The sequence below is a fragment of the Orcinus orca genome, chromosome 19 (genome assembly GCF_937001465.1).
Source record: "Orcinus orca chromosome 19, mOrcOrc1.1, whole genome shotgun sequence".
Classification (NCBI taxonomy): domain Eukaryota; kingdom Metazoa; phylum Chordata; class Mammalia; order Artiodactyla; family Delphinidae; genus Orcinus; species Orcinus orca.
The window spans coordinates 11,051,375-11,066,490 of record NC_064577.1 but is presented as its reverse complement, the minus strand read 5'-3'; the positions used below and the strand labels follow the sequence as shown (position 1 = coordinate 11,066,490).

Sequence of the window (15,116 nt, the reverse complement as noted above, 5' to 3'; positions counted from 1 at the left end):
GTAGATGCTTGTCATCCCCCAGACTGAGGACCAAGAGTGGTCCTGCTCCTAAGATGGCACATCCATCTTATCTCTCTCCAGAAACAACTAATTTCAAATTTAGAAAAGTGAAGAAGTGACAAACATAAGAAATTATGTTTGGAAATTTAAATTTATGCTATGAGTAATAGAGTGTTTCCATATGAGGACGAGGTCTAATGTGTATCTGTGCCTCTGGAAAATCAACCAAAAGGAGAATGGCTTTGGGACTTCCCTGGTGGTCCAGTGGTTAGAACTCTGTGCTTCCACTGTAGGGGGCATGGGTTTGATCTCTGGTCAGGGAACTAAGATCCTGCATGCCGCACAGTGCATCCAAAGAAAATAAAAAGGAGGATGGCATTGATTTGTGTATGAGAAGGTGTCTATTAAACAAAACAATATTTAACAAATGGCATTAATATCGTGTCACTGGTGGAATGCAAAGTAAAAGAATAGTCAGAGGGGGCAAATTTTAGTTGGGGAAGACTTTCTGGACTAGAATTTTGAACCAGGTGTTGAAGTTGGGGATAGATATACATACCTAACTTCTATGTCTTGCATCTTGTTTTACTGTGGACACGTGATTTTCCATATGGTGTGGGACAGATGTGGGTTTTATGAAGGCTGACTTTGTATGGAGCTTGATGTTGGAAAAGAAGTAACTATAGGAGAGATGCTGGTGAAAAGGAAAGGCCAGCGAGGGGGTCAGAAGTAGATAGGGACTGAAATACCAGCTTGTAGAACTTGTTCCTGGCTGAGCATTAGAGAGAAATTTATTTAAGACAGTGCTTTCTAACTCAAATAGTACCATGGATGAAGATAGCTAAATTCTCTACAATGGATTCTTACAGTTACATAGGTACACATTATCTATAATTTTCAAAAATTTCAGTGAAAAGGAGAAATCCAGTTTTTGTGTTCCTGCCCTTATTCCAGGGGAAAATTAGAGAAGGTGCTGAGTGGGGGAAAGTTGAAGAAGATTCCAGGTCATTTTTAGGGGTAGCACAAAGAGCTTCCAACACTTCAGGATTTCAGTAGGAGATCAGGTTCCTTCCAGGTGTCAGGAAAGAGGGCTTACCAGGGCTGCACCCCTGAGTGATTAGGGAGGCCAGAGGGTATGATCCTGTGGATGACTGGAGGCTGGGCAGAGAAAAGGGGCAGTACAAAGGGCACCCCAAAATCACCCCTTTCCCCTTCCCTCACCACTTGACCCCAGTCTCTCCTGCCTCTCAGGATCTTCATTTCTTCAGTAATCTCATCTTTTCTTCCCTCTTAACCTTTCTCTCTACTGGCACCATCCTTTCTAATATAAACATGTTCAAATCTCTACCATCAGAGAAAATTCTTCTTTGACTTTCTTTGACCTTTTACACTACTGCCCATCTTGGTCCTCTCCTTTCACCCAGATTTTTTGAAAGAAGCAGCAAATTAATTAATCAGTCCACTGCCACCTGGCTTCTGCTTCTGTCATTCCATTGACTCTATTTTTACATGTCATCTGTGACCATCTAATTGTCCCAGCAGACGTTTTCCAGTTCTTATCCTACTGGATCTATCAACTGTGTGTGACGCTTTGTAATTCCCTCTGCCATTGCCTTGGTGACTTATATGACACTTTTTCTGGTTCTTCTCCTACTTCACTAACCATTCTTTCTCTTCTTGGCAGGCTTCTCTTCCTCTACCTACCCCTTTATCATTAGGGTCCTAACAGGAAACAGGTACTTCGCTCAAATTAGGATAATTTGAGAAGGGTTTATTTGCAAAGAAGTTAATATAAAAGATGTAGGTGTAGGCAGGATACTGAGGAAAGCTGGGATTGGCAATAGCAGAGTAGTCACCAGCCCTAGGCCAGAAGAGGCAAGAGGTAGGGGAGGGCCTGGAGCCCACAGAGACAACTGGGTAGGATGATTCCTTGAGAGGAGTAATGAACTTCAATTGAGGGACACCATGAACCCAAGGTGATCTCATAGGAAGGAACCAGCAGGATAAATACTCTGACCTCACTGTCCTCCCTCCTTCCAGCCTCCTGCTAGGGCTCTGCATTGGTGGAACACAACTGGAAGCCAGAGGGCCCCTTGATGAGTGCTATATAGGTTACCTTCTGGGGCAGAGAACAGGGTGAAGAAAAGTTGAAAGATCTGGAGGGGAACATGGAAGTTAACTGGAGTACTCTTCAATGTTGGCCTTGGCTTTCTAGGTTTCTGTCTTCAGTATCTGACAGTTGTCACAACTATACTCATTATTGTCTATGCTGAGTACTCTCAAGTCTGTATCTTTAGTCCTGACTGCTCTAAGCTTTAGACCAATATATTTTGACTGATTCCTTGGTACTTCTGTATGGATGTGTGGAAACTCATCTTGTCCAAAACACAGCTCATTTATCATCTTCCCCCCTAACGTAGCTGCTCCTCAATATATCCAACCTTGGTGGTATCACTCTCCATCTAATTATACCTTCCTTACACCTATATCCAATCATACCCCAAGTCTTAGAGAATTTGTCCTCTCAAGCACTTCTCTAGTCTGTTTCCTCTTCATTCACACTACCACTATTACCCTAGTTAGATCTCATCACCCTTTGCCTTGATGACTGCATCAGACTTCTAACTGATCTCCTTTATGTCCTTGTCTGCTGCTTTCTGGTTCAGCCACTAAATGGCCACTTGTGTATATCTACCTGAAATGCTAATCTGACCATGAACTGTGTCATTCCTTGGCTTAAAAACCATTCCATGACCCTGCAATATAAGGATGAAATCCCATAGCTGCCCCATTCCCCCTTGAGAATCACCTTCTTCAATTAACACTTTTATTGATGGGAGGATTGTGTTGCTCAGATTTGCTGTGGTGCACAGATGCACTGCTCTAGGCAAAGGGCCTCTCCTCTTCAATATTAGCTCCCGGTTGCTTAATACCTGAACAGAAGCTGGGCTCATTTCCCCAGCATTTGGATCTTCTGTGAGGGGACAGCTAAATCCTTGGGGCCATTGTACCAATTAGGAGCAAGTTTGGCTTCATAAATTAAAAAACCATAATAGCTTAAGCAAGGAAAAAGCTTGTTTCTCTGTTAGATAAAAGAAGTCCAGAGGCAGGCATTCCAGGGCAAGTATGGCAGCTCCACAGAGTCATCAGGGACCCAGGTGCCTTCCTGTTCTTGTCCCACTGTAAGGTATGCTGGTGAACTCATGGTCCAGGAGGGCATTTCAGCTATCACTTCATGCCCCAGGCACAGCACAGAAGAGGGTGAAGAAATATATCCCCTTACTTTTAAGGAGATATCCCAGAAGTCCCTCGTGCTGTCATTTGCATTTTACTGTCTCATTGGCCAGAAGCTAGTTACATGGCCAAATCTAGCTGCAAAGAAGGCTGAGAATATATTTCTTTAGGCAGCCTCATTGCTACAAAAATAAATTCATTATTCTGTTGCTGATGAGGTGGGGAAGAGTGGAGATTGGGATAGACAACTAAAAATCCTTGCCACAGCCTTTTAGAAGTTTTAAAAAAGTATAGGCTTTAAGATTTATAAAAGTGCTAAGAGGGGCTTCCTTGGTGGCGCAGTGGTTAAGAATCCGCCTGCCAATGCAGGGGACACGGGTTCGAGCCCTGGTCCAGGAAGATCCCACATGCCGCGGAGCCACTAAGCCGTGCGCCACAACTACTGAGCCTGTGCTCTAGAGCCTGCGAGCCACAACTACTGAGCCCACGTGCCACAACTACTGAAGCCCGCACACCTAGAGCCCGTGCTCTGCAACAAGAGAAGCCACTGCATTGAGAAGCCTGCGCACCGCAGCGAAGAGTAGCCCCTGCTCGCCGCAACTAGAGAAAGCCCACGCACAGCAACGAAATCCCAGTGCAGCCAAAAATAAATAAAATAAATTTTTAAAAAACTAAAAAAAAAAAGTGCTAAGAAAATTGTATAAAGGGACCAATTACAATATTAGTAAGTAAAAATCAACAGCATTGCTATATGTATGTATATATATATGTGTACACACACACACACACACACACACACACACACACACACACACACAATAACAACCAGTCAGAAAATATAAGAAAAACTCACTAAAAGAGAAGACATACAGAAACGTGATGGATATAAAAACATCAGGGTAAGTTTGGAAATTTTACAAAATTATACTAAAATTTATTTGGAAAAATAGAATAGACAGGAATATTTGAAAAAGAAGATTAACAAGTGAGCACTTTCTCTAACATATTAAAAAATTTAAAGCTACAGTAGGTTGAACAGTTTGGTGTTAGAGAGGGAATAGATCAATAGAACTGAATGGAGCCTGGAAATTGACCCAGATATATATGGAACTTTAGACTATGGTATAGGAGGCATTTCAAATTAGTAAGGAAAATTAGGTATTGATACAATGTAGTGACCATCTGGAGAAAATTAAGCTAGAACCATACTTTATCCAAATATACGGGAGCCAAGGGTGGTTCCTTCTGTCCCTGTTATAGCTAAGTCACATTAACCTTTTGAATAGGTAATGCCTACAACATATACAATCCCCTATTCTCTAGAGCTGGTGAGCGCCACAGAACTGGGCTAAAGATATTTCATCTTGCTACTCATTTCTGGTTTCTTCCTCTATAAACCCAAAGGTTATATTAGTCATTTTTGTCCCTTTCCCAACCTTTTCCATATACCATCTATTAATATGGCCACAATTTTCCTTAAATGTTTTTATTACCAACCTCAGGTTCTGCCTCAATTCACTGTTAATATTATGGAACTTTTATCAGCATCTTCTTACCATCCATTTCCTATTCTCTCCTTAAATCTCTTCCTCTGATAATTTCCCTTACTCTTCTCAGTCAGCGTCTGCTCTTTGTGTAGCATGTCCACCATAATCCTAAATCTTTCTCTTCTCTTCAGCAGCGTCCTGTAATCTCACCAGATACAGAGAGTGCTTTTGGGTGCTGTCAGAACCATGTCAAGCTCCATACTCCCTAGTATTGGCTTCATTTAGCTGTGATACAGCCACTTCACAGACTTACCCTCTCTCATTTCAGATTGTGAGATGGGGACTGAGAACAAGGAGGTAATTCCCAAGGAAGAAATTTCTGAAGAATCTGAACCACATGGGGCAATATTAGAAAAACTTCCAAAGGTGGTTTATCAGGGTCACGAGTTTGGAGAAGCATGTGAAGAAGACATATTGGAGGAGCATTCCAGAGAGTCCACAGAAGAGGTTCTGGAGCAGGTGTCCCCTGAGGAGAGAGACTTTGCATCAGGGTTAATTATCTTTAAGAAATCACCCTCAAGTGAGAAAGACCATGAGAATAATGAAAGTGAGCGAGCCTACAATCCTAGCTCAAACCTGATCACGTACCAGGGAGATACTACGGCAGAGGCAGTTAGCACATTTGCTGCTTCTGGCCAAAACTTCATAGAGAATTTAGGACCTAATAAAACACATAGAAATTCTCTGGGAGAAAAGCCTCATACATGTAAAGAATGTGGGAAAGCCTTTAATCAAAACTCACATCTTATTCAGCATATGAGAGTTCATAGTGGAGAGAAACCCTTTGAATGCAAAGAATGTGGAAAAACATTTGGAACTAACTCAAGCCTTCGAAGGCACCTGAGAATTCATGCTGGAGAGAAGCCCTTTGCTTGTAATGAATGTGGAAAGGCCTTCATTCAGAGTTCACATCTCATCCACCATCACAGAATTCACACTGGAGAGAGACCTTATAAATGTGAAGAATGTGGTAAAGCCTTCAGTCAGAATTCAGCCCTTATTCTACATCAGAGAATCCACACTGGGGAGAAACCATATGAATGTAATGAATGTGGGAAGACCTTTAGGGTTAGCTCACAGCTTATTCAGCATCAGAGAATTCATACTGAAGAAAGATATCATGAATGCAATGAGTGTGGCAAAGCCTTCAAGCATAGCTCAGGCCTCATTAGACACCAGAAAATTCATACTGGAGAAAAACCCTATCTGTGTAATGAATGTGGGAAAGGCTTTGGTCAGAGTTCTGAGCTCATCCGGCATCAAAGAATTCATACAGGAGACAAACCGTATGAATGTAATGAATGTGGGAAAACTTTTGGCCAGAACTCAGAGATTATTAGACATATTAGAATTCATACTGGTGAGAAGCCCTACGTATGTAAGGAATGCGGGAAGGCCTTTAGGGGAAACTCAGAACTTCTTAGACATGAGAGAATTCACACTGGAGAGAAACCCTATGAATGCTTTGAGTGTGGAAAGGCCTTTAGGCGGACCTCTCACCTTATTGTCCACCAGAGAATTCATACTGGAGAGAAACCTCATCAGTGTAATGAATGTGCCAGAACCTTTTGGGATAACTCTGAGCTGCTTCTCCACCAGAAAATTCACATTGGAGAGAAACCTTATGAATGTAATGAGTGTGAGAAAACATTCAGCCAGCATTCCCAACTTATCATACATCAGAGGATTCACACTGGAGAGAAGCCTTATGAGTGCCAAGAATGTCAGAAGACCTTTAGTCGGAGTTCTCATCTCCTCCGACATCAAAGTGTTCACTGTATGGAATGATCTGCAAAGCATGAAAGCCTTCTGTGGAAAAGCTGAAGTCAGACTTATTGTTCTCAGTCTGTACCCCAAGTTCTCAGATCAAATGAATGGACAGAACCTCCTCTGTCCTTTTACTGATTTTTATTTAAACAGTTGGTCAAAAAGGATGAGGCACTTTTATGAACTATTCATTGAGAAGTTTCAGTGTACTGAGTTAAATCATAAAAGCTGTTTCAGGCCTTAATTCTCCACTATCCCTTTTTCCTTTCCTTCCTCCCTCCCCACTAGTGGATCACATAACATTAGGGGTCTTTACTGGCCATCTAGCCCAAATTGTTACTGTTCAGGAAAAATGGAGGAACATGATTCCACCACTTCCTAGGAATGACAGAGTTGACCCCTCGAATATTACCCCTGAAATGTTAAAGTCATGGCCTAGAAGACACACCTCTCTCTTTCCCACTGTTTAGCATTGGAATTTAGTAAGCTTTTATTAGCTTCAAAATCTTCCAAACTTGCTATCAAGTTCCCTTGGAAGATGGCAGCATTAATGAAGAAGCGGGAAGCTTGGGTCATTTCCCATCTCCTGCTAGGCTTCCTTAGTCATCTGAGAGGGTGCCATGATAGAGGAAACTGACAAGCAATTTATAGGATTGTAAGTGAAGGCCCTCAGAATCCAGAGGGGCTGATTAGCAAGGCCAGGGGATAAACAAGTGGGGCCAGACTACTCAGCATGGGCAGAAGCAGCTCTTTTGCAGCTCTTTCTCATTTCAGGGCCGTTCAGACTGAGTGCTCCCAAGAACTCTGCTGCATTCACTTTGGGCCCCAGCTTGTGTTGCTGCTGACAGATCCTGTGTCAGGAAATAACAAAGAGGACTGCAGCTTCATTGTCACTAGGTACCTGGCCACGGTGATGAGCTGGTTCACCTGACTGACCAGGACCCTGCCTTGCCAAAGCACTTAAGCTCCCATGACCTGGGCCCCACTGCTGGGGTCCCTGGCTAATAGGCCAGGATGTGACAGCCTCTTCTCAATTTGCCCTTGGCTTTGGAATTCTCTTTCTTCAGCATTTCTACATGTGTTTTCTGTGTTCTCTTACGTGTTTTTTTTTTTTTTTCTTCTTCAAGGAAACACATCCTCAATTTTTCATGTGTCAATGTTTCTGAGGCAGTGAATGGTAGTGGGAATTGCACTAACGGGGATCCAGCTTGCTTGGGGTCTGGTCTTAGAACTAGACCTTGAATAAGGCACTTCACCTGCTGATCCCTAATTTCCTCATCTGTAAAATGAGGGGAGTTGAACTAAGTGATCTCAAGTTTCAACTGGCCCAATAATTCCTTTTTTCTTTTAAAAAAATTTAACTTTATATATCTTCAGTGTTTTATTCTTTAATCTCTTTATTACACTAATACTAATCACTAGTATTTATTGAATTTTTACTATGTGCCAGGCACAGTGCCAGACAGTTTACATTTTTGTTTTCACAGCCTCCCTATGGTATGGGTACTCTTTTTTTAAAAACAAACAAAACGGCTTTATTGAGGTATAATTTGCATACCATAAAATTCACCTGTTTAAGTGTTCAGTTGAATGCTTTTTAGTTAATTTACAGAGTTGCACAACCATCAGTGATGTAGGTTCTCTTACACCAATTTGAAAGGTGAGGGGCAGGGGAGAAGTCAAGTAACTTGCCCATGATCACACAGCTGGTAAGTGCTAGAGCCAAGACTCCAGCCCTGAGCTGTGCTCCTAAGCACTGTGTTGTACTGTGAATAGGTGCATGCATTACTGCCTTATTCGAAATCCTTTGTACATTTTCTATTCCTTATTAATTACTACATGAATTTGAATATAATGGATTTAAATCATGTCCTTGGAAACATAATTGGTCATAGCCAAAACCCATCAAGTGGGTTTATTCTGTACCCCAATATGTGCCCCCACCCCCGGGCTCATGCTCTTGGCTTGAGAAAAGGGCTGTACAAGTAAAACAGTTGATGGGGACTTTCTTGGCAGTTCAGTGGTTAAGACTTTGCCTTCCAATGCAGGGGTGTGGGTTCGATCCCTGGTCGGGGAGCTAAGATCCCACATGCATCAAGGCCAAAAAACCAAAACATAAAGCAGAAGCAATATTGTAACAAATACAGTAAAGACAAAAAAAAGTCCATCTCAAAACAAACAAAAAAGCTGATTACACAGTTTCCACATCCTTCCAGGTACCTCTGTCTCTAGTAGTTAGACGTTAGTAGAAGTTCTTTAACTCATCTCTTTCCATAGGGTGTTTACAAGTGCAGTGTGCTCTCATTCCTTTTTTCATCACTCAAGCTCAAATTGAATTATACCCAAACATATCTTTCTCATGTGAAACCTGGATGTTACTTATTCCCTTAACTTCTTATTCCTGTGTTTGAATATTTTATTTGCACATTCACCCCTTGCCAGCCCTTAATATAGAACTCAGCACCTCTTCAAGCTCCCCAGAAAGGATCCCGTCACAGAAACATATCCATGAGTAATACGGACTCTACTCAAGATTCTGGTGTGTAAGAGGTGGAGAAGGGGGTTTGTATCCTACTAGACATCTCGTTCTCAGCAGTCCCTTCTTTGCCAAACTGCCACTGAAGGTTTTTCTCTTTGTCCTCCCCTCTCAGGGCTGTCACCTCAGCTCCTTTTTAGGCCCTTCAATAACAGACTGCTCATTGGAACACTAGAAGGCAATTTAGTGACCAATTCTTGTTGTGCCTGATCATATTAGGGGAAGAAGTTCTCACCTCTCATTCTAAGAAGAATTTTCCAACATATATTAATTCTTTCCCAAGAGAAATTCTGGTGAATGAAATTATTTCCACCTTGTTATATACACTACACACGCATCCTGTAACCTCACTACCTGCCCTTATCCACCTTACACCCAGCTAGCTCAGAAATATTTCTCTCTTTTCCTTGTTTGCCCCCTCCCCCTCAATTTTCTTAGGAGCCAAAATCTGACCATAATATAATTGACTGGTAGTCATAATCTAGTGCAAGTAGAATTCTATCAAGGAAAGAAAAGATGTGAATTTTCTTAATTTTAGACCCATTAAAAATACCAGGCCTCACAATCTCAAAAACCTACCAAAATACCCAGAAATACCCTTCAGAATTTTTGCAGACCTAACCATGTACATTTTCATCCTTCCCTAATTAAACAGTTTTACTGGTATATTAACACTTTATGTAAATAAAGTATTTCTTTACAATTTTACTGATTTGATGCCTTTCTAAGTATATTCCAAAGTACATTGTTTCATTATGGTCTTAATATGACTTTGTATGCCATTTTCCTGCCATCCTATAAATTTCACCTTAGTACCCCCAATGTGCTCTGGTAGCTTCTGGTTTTACGTAAGCTGTTCTCTGTCCTTTTATTTATTTTTTTAAAAAAATTAATTATTTTTGGCTGTGTTGGGTTCTCATTGCTGCGTGAGGGCTTTCTCCAGTTGCAGTGAGCAGGGGCTACTCTTCGTTGCAATGCGTAGGCTTCATTGCTTGGCTTCTCGTTGCGGAGCATGGGCTCTAGGTTCGTGGGCTTCAGTAGTTGTGGCATGCAGGCTCAGTAGTTGTGGCACACAGGCTTACTTGCTCCACGGCATGTGGGATCTTCCTGAACCAGGGCTCGAACCCATGTCCCCTGCATTGGCAGGCGGATTCTTAACCACTGCGCTACCAGGGAAGTCCTGTTTACTCGGTCCTTGATCTTCTGCTTTGCTTGGTGAGGTCTTTTATCTTTCATGACAGGGAAAATGTTACCTACTTTGTTTATCTAGATAGATAGTTTTTCAGGATTATCAACTTAATGTAAGGTATTCTGGATCTGGAATTTCTTGGTGTCCAGTGGTTAGGACACCGTGCTTTCACTGCTGAAGGCCCGATCCCTGGTCAGGGAACTAAGTTCCCACAAGCCTTGCGGTGCAGGGGGAAAAAAAAAAAGATATTCTGGATTTAAAAAAAATGTTACTGAGATTTCTGTGCTGGTGTTTATTATTGTTTTGTTTTGACATGTTCTCCTGTGTGACTCCTGGTCTGAGGCAGTTTCCTTAGGTTGTTAGGTACAGGGTCTTTGAGACTCAGGAAAGCTCTATCTAGAAAAATGTGCATGCAAATTCAGGGAACTCATGGACCATCTGAAACTCATCTTTGGACCTCTGTAGTCCTTTACACGGTCCTGAAATCAAACTTTTACCTATAAAACAAATTACCAAGTAACCCGCAATAACCTCTACCTCATCATATCCCTCAGCTTTGGGGATGAAGCTATGCCAAGACTATCCGCCTGGGTGAACCCCTGAAAGTGAACGGGAGTTGGAGCCTCAGTAAAATCCAGTGGGAAGCGGGACGTGGTGATTCTGGTGATAACCTGAGGAGAGGAGCCTCAATAACGGGGCCCCTGCACATTCATCAACCACCTGCTGAGCCCCTACAACGCGTTGGGACCTGTGCAACGCGCGGGGGGCTAAGCGCTAAGAGGCTGGTGGGGACTTGAGCTATGCAGGAGAGGTCAGCGCTGCGGAGTGGGGAGTAGGCGAGAAGGCTTCGATTCTCCCACGGAGCAGGAAGCCCGCCTCCTCCCTGAGAGCTGGGGAGCGGCGGCCGACGAGGCAGGCGCGGCCCCCTCCTCGAGACCCAGGACGCGAGCTCACCCCTCTGCACCCGCTGGCCGTCCCTGCCACGTCCTTTTCTCCAGCCCGGGCCTCGCACTGGGGCTCGGCTGCGACTCGCATCTCTCCTGCGGTGCCGCTGACGAGAATGCTGATGTTTATTTGTACTACGCTTTGCAGACAGTGTTTTCATCGGTGGACCCAACTTTGCCGGCACCGACGAACCTCTAAGTCATCGAAAGCGCTCGGCCACCACTGCCTCCGGGACCAAGAGGTACTGATAAGAGCCTCATCGAGCCCTGAGGCTGGGGCCGCTCTCGGAAGCCTGGGGACCCTTGTCCGTGCGCCACCTGGCGGGCGGGGGCGGGCCAGGGCGGCGCGCGGCGTGATTGGTCGAGGCCCGGGGTGCCTTTTTGCTGGTGACCGGTGGGGGCCGGAGGCTGAGGTGCGAGGGCCCCGAGAGTGGGCTACTGCGCGCTGCTGACCCCGAAGTCAAGTACTGGGGCGCCCGCCGGACGGGACCTGGGCTGGCGTCTCTCAGGCCGCCGTGATTTGTCGTTTGTGAGGACGTTTCACATCCCAGGGTGGGATCTATTCCGCCGTTCCCTGATGTTCATGGAGTCCTTGCCGCGGCCCAGGTTCTTTCGAATTTCCAACCAGGCCAATTAAGATACTTATCTAATAACTAATTATTAAAATTTAATTTAGTGGCAGTGGGAAAGGACATACTCAAGGTACAGAAGGCAGGTTTTGCTTCAGAAAGAAGGAAGAAAGCACTATCCTCTGAGGCTGCTGGAGGAACTGAGACGACAGATGTGGAGGGAATGAGCGCAGGGTGGCCAGCAGAGTTGATTATTTGAGGCCTTTTGCTAAGAAGGGTGATTAAGCATTGGAGTGGGCAGATTACCCAAAACATCATCTAGAAAGGAGAAAAATGCTTCTGTGCCCCTGATCTGCTGGTTATGTCGGCATTCTCTGAGCTGGGTTGTGGTGGGGACAGGGCGGAACTTTAGTCACAGGACTATAATCCACACTCCACTCCATTGACTCCCAAGTGGGAGGAATCCCAGGAGTGCAGCGAATGTGAGAGAGACCCGAGGGGTCTTCATGCGGTCGGGTGGAGCTGAGATTCTCTGCATCAGAGAGTTCACACTGGTGAGCAACCCTGCTAATGTAATGAATTCCACCTTCAGACAGAATTCCCACCTTGGAATTCATCAGAAAACTTGTACTGGAGAGGCCCTTGGAATACCAATGCGGAAAAGCCTCTGATCAGAACTCTCACCAGTTTCAGCATCAGAGCATCCACAGTGCACAGCGATCTGGGGATTTACTCACTGTAGGACACTTTCATTCCGACCTGAAACTTTGCTCTGATCTTTCCTCTTCTCTACCGATGTCACTAGACTGGAAATGCCCTTTGTGCCAGCTAATTTTGTCCTGCTCCTTGAGGACAGGGCTACCTTGTTGTAGAAGAGCGTATCGCATTCAGCCCAGGGTTGCCACTCAAAAATTAACCAATGAATGACTTAAATAAATAAGAGGCCATAAATGATGAATTGGACATTTCAAATTTAATTAACTGAATGTAGGATCATAATGCCTTTGCTGTCCTTTATTTTTCTATGCAGATCCTTTATCCCCTAAAATGATGGCCATGGCATTAAAGGTCTATATCACCCATCTAATATAAATTATATCTCTTTATGTGATATGGGGACACGTAAAATGTTAAACATTGAACCAAAACCTTTCTTTAGCTGAGGGAATTGATCCACTATACGATTTACTCAAATACAAGATAGCCACAGATTGCTTTAAACACACCTCTTCTCCTTGCAACTTTCAGCACTGAAACAAAACAAAACCCAAATCAGATACTTCACCTGTACCATCCTCAAAATCTTTCTTTCATAAGAGGCTTTGTTTACTTCTTGATCTCGTTTCTGTTTTTATACATTATTTCCATCTTCTTGGATATATTATATTTTTTTCTTCATGTGAGCTATATCTTAAATGTATTTGCTGGGATTCAGTATTCTTACTTTTGCAGCTGCTTCAGCATCATCACAGGCTTATGTTTTCTTCATATGTAGTAGTATGCTCAGGATAATCTTGAAAATTAGTTGTTCTTGTGTGTTTTGTTTTGTTTTGTTGGCTGAGCCACACAGCTTGTGGGATCTTAGTTCCCTGAGCAGGGGTTGAACCTGGGCCCTCAGCAGTGAAAGCGTGGAGTCCTAACCACTGGATGGCCAGGGAATTCCTTGAAAATTAGTTTTTAAATGACTTGTTATTGAAAGGATTAGAATCTATTGCAGGACAAACCATATGTTGGGAGCCTCACTATCTACAGCAGAACCCTGCCAGGCTGGATGTTCTGTCCGTTGAATACAGGCAACGCCTCTTTAACTCCTTTCTTTCTTTCTTTCTTCCTTTCTCCCTTCCTTCCTCCTTCCTCCTTTCTTCTTTCCTTCCTTCCTTCCTTTCTCTTTCTTTCCTTCTTTCTTTCTTCCTTCCTTCCTTCCCTCCTTCCTTCCTCTCTCTCTCTCTCTCTCTCTCTCTCTTTCTTTCCTTCCTTCATTCCTTTCTACAGAAATTTATTTTCTCACTGTTCTGGAGGCTACAAATCCCAGATTGAGATGCCAGCCAATTTGGTTCCTACTGAGAGCTCTCTTCCTGGCTGTGGGTGACCATGTTCTCACTATGTCCTCACATGGTGGAGGGAGAGGGAGGGAAAGAGGAAAGAAGGAAGAGAGGGAGAGCGGGAGAGCTTCTTTTTCTCTTAAAATGTTTTCTCAGGTACCTTGGGGAAAAGTGTCCCTTTTTTCTCTCTATGCCACGTGGACCCGTTCATTAGCTAGAAATAAATTCCAATTAAGCAAAGAAACAGCAGTAATGCAGGAAATGCAAGTGAATCAAGGAAAAAGTAGCCATTTGTTTTTAAGGCAAACAACCAAATAACCAGTGCCACCAGCCTGTAAAGACCCCAAACACACCCAGAAATCCCTTCAGAATTCATCGTGGATTGTCTAATCTTGGTTATTCCCTGAATTTCAATTTCCTCATTCATAAAGTGGGGAAAATACCCACGCTTCAAGTTTGTGGGAGTATAGTACAAAATGGTATATCTGACAGTCCACTGCTTTGTGTATAGTAGGAGCCCAATAAATGCAGTTTCTTTTTCTCTTTTACCCACTTTCTTTCTCCTCTGATTTACCCCAAGTTAAAGATGCTTTCCCACAAGCGTTAGAATTCAAAGAGAATAAAAATTGCATCTTAACCACTACATTGTACTTATTTTTATTTCCTGTTTTTTTTTTTCTTTCTGTGTTTTGTCTTAAATGTACATTATTTCATCTACCTTAAGGCCACTAAGTAGCCCTTGTGAGTTGACATGGGAATCTAATTACCATTATAACACTGTTTCTTTGTCAGGGCCAATGTATTATGTTTGCAGGTCTACCACAGAAGATTTCTTCCTTTACAAGTGGGAATTCCATTGTGAAGTGCTTATAGGAAAAGTCAAAACTTCTTTCTACTGCTTATAAGTTTTAGTTCTTGTTTCTAAAATGAAATTCCATATCTCAGCCAATTCTGCTGCCTATGTATTTATTACTGGCTTTAAGCAATTCGATTTTGATAGTACCTTGGTGTATCTGTCTTCACGTTTCTTCTGCTTTGTGTTTGTTGAACTTCTTGGATCTGTAGATTTATAGTTTACAGCAAATTTGGAAAGTTGTTAGCTGTTACTTCTTCAAATGTTTTTCTGCTTTCCTCTTTCTTCCCCTTGGGACTCTAATTACACATGTATTAGGTTGATTAAAGTTGTCTCACAACTTACTGATTGATGCTTTGTTCATCTATTTTTTTTAAAATGTATTTTTTAATCTCTGTATTTCATTTTGGATAGTTTCTATCCAGTACATTTTTC

General features: G+C 42.9%; 1 protein-coding gene across 4 annotated transcripts in view; it reads left to right on the top strand.

The window, feature by feature from the left end:
* Positions 1-15,025, top strand: part of ZFP3 (ZFP3 zinc finger protein) — a 27,107-nt gene extending 12,082 nt beyond the window's left edge. For 2 of the 4 annotated variants that reach the window (XR_007473511.1, XR_004481897.2), the window contains 2 exons: positions 5,050-9,377; positions 11,366-15,025. Coding sequence is in view for 1 of the 4 variants with exons in the window: in XM_004266978.4 (XP_004267026.1) it covers positions 5,058-6,569 (1,512 nt within the window). In the remaining 3 variants the exon portion in view is untranslated. Of the gene's footprint in view, positions 1-5,049; positions 9,793-11,365 lie in introns of those variants that run through there. The other 2 variants (XR_004481898.2, XM_004266978.4) reach the window with 2 other exon arrangements.
* Positions 15,026-15,116: the final 91 nt, after the last annotated feature.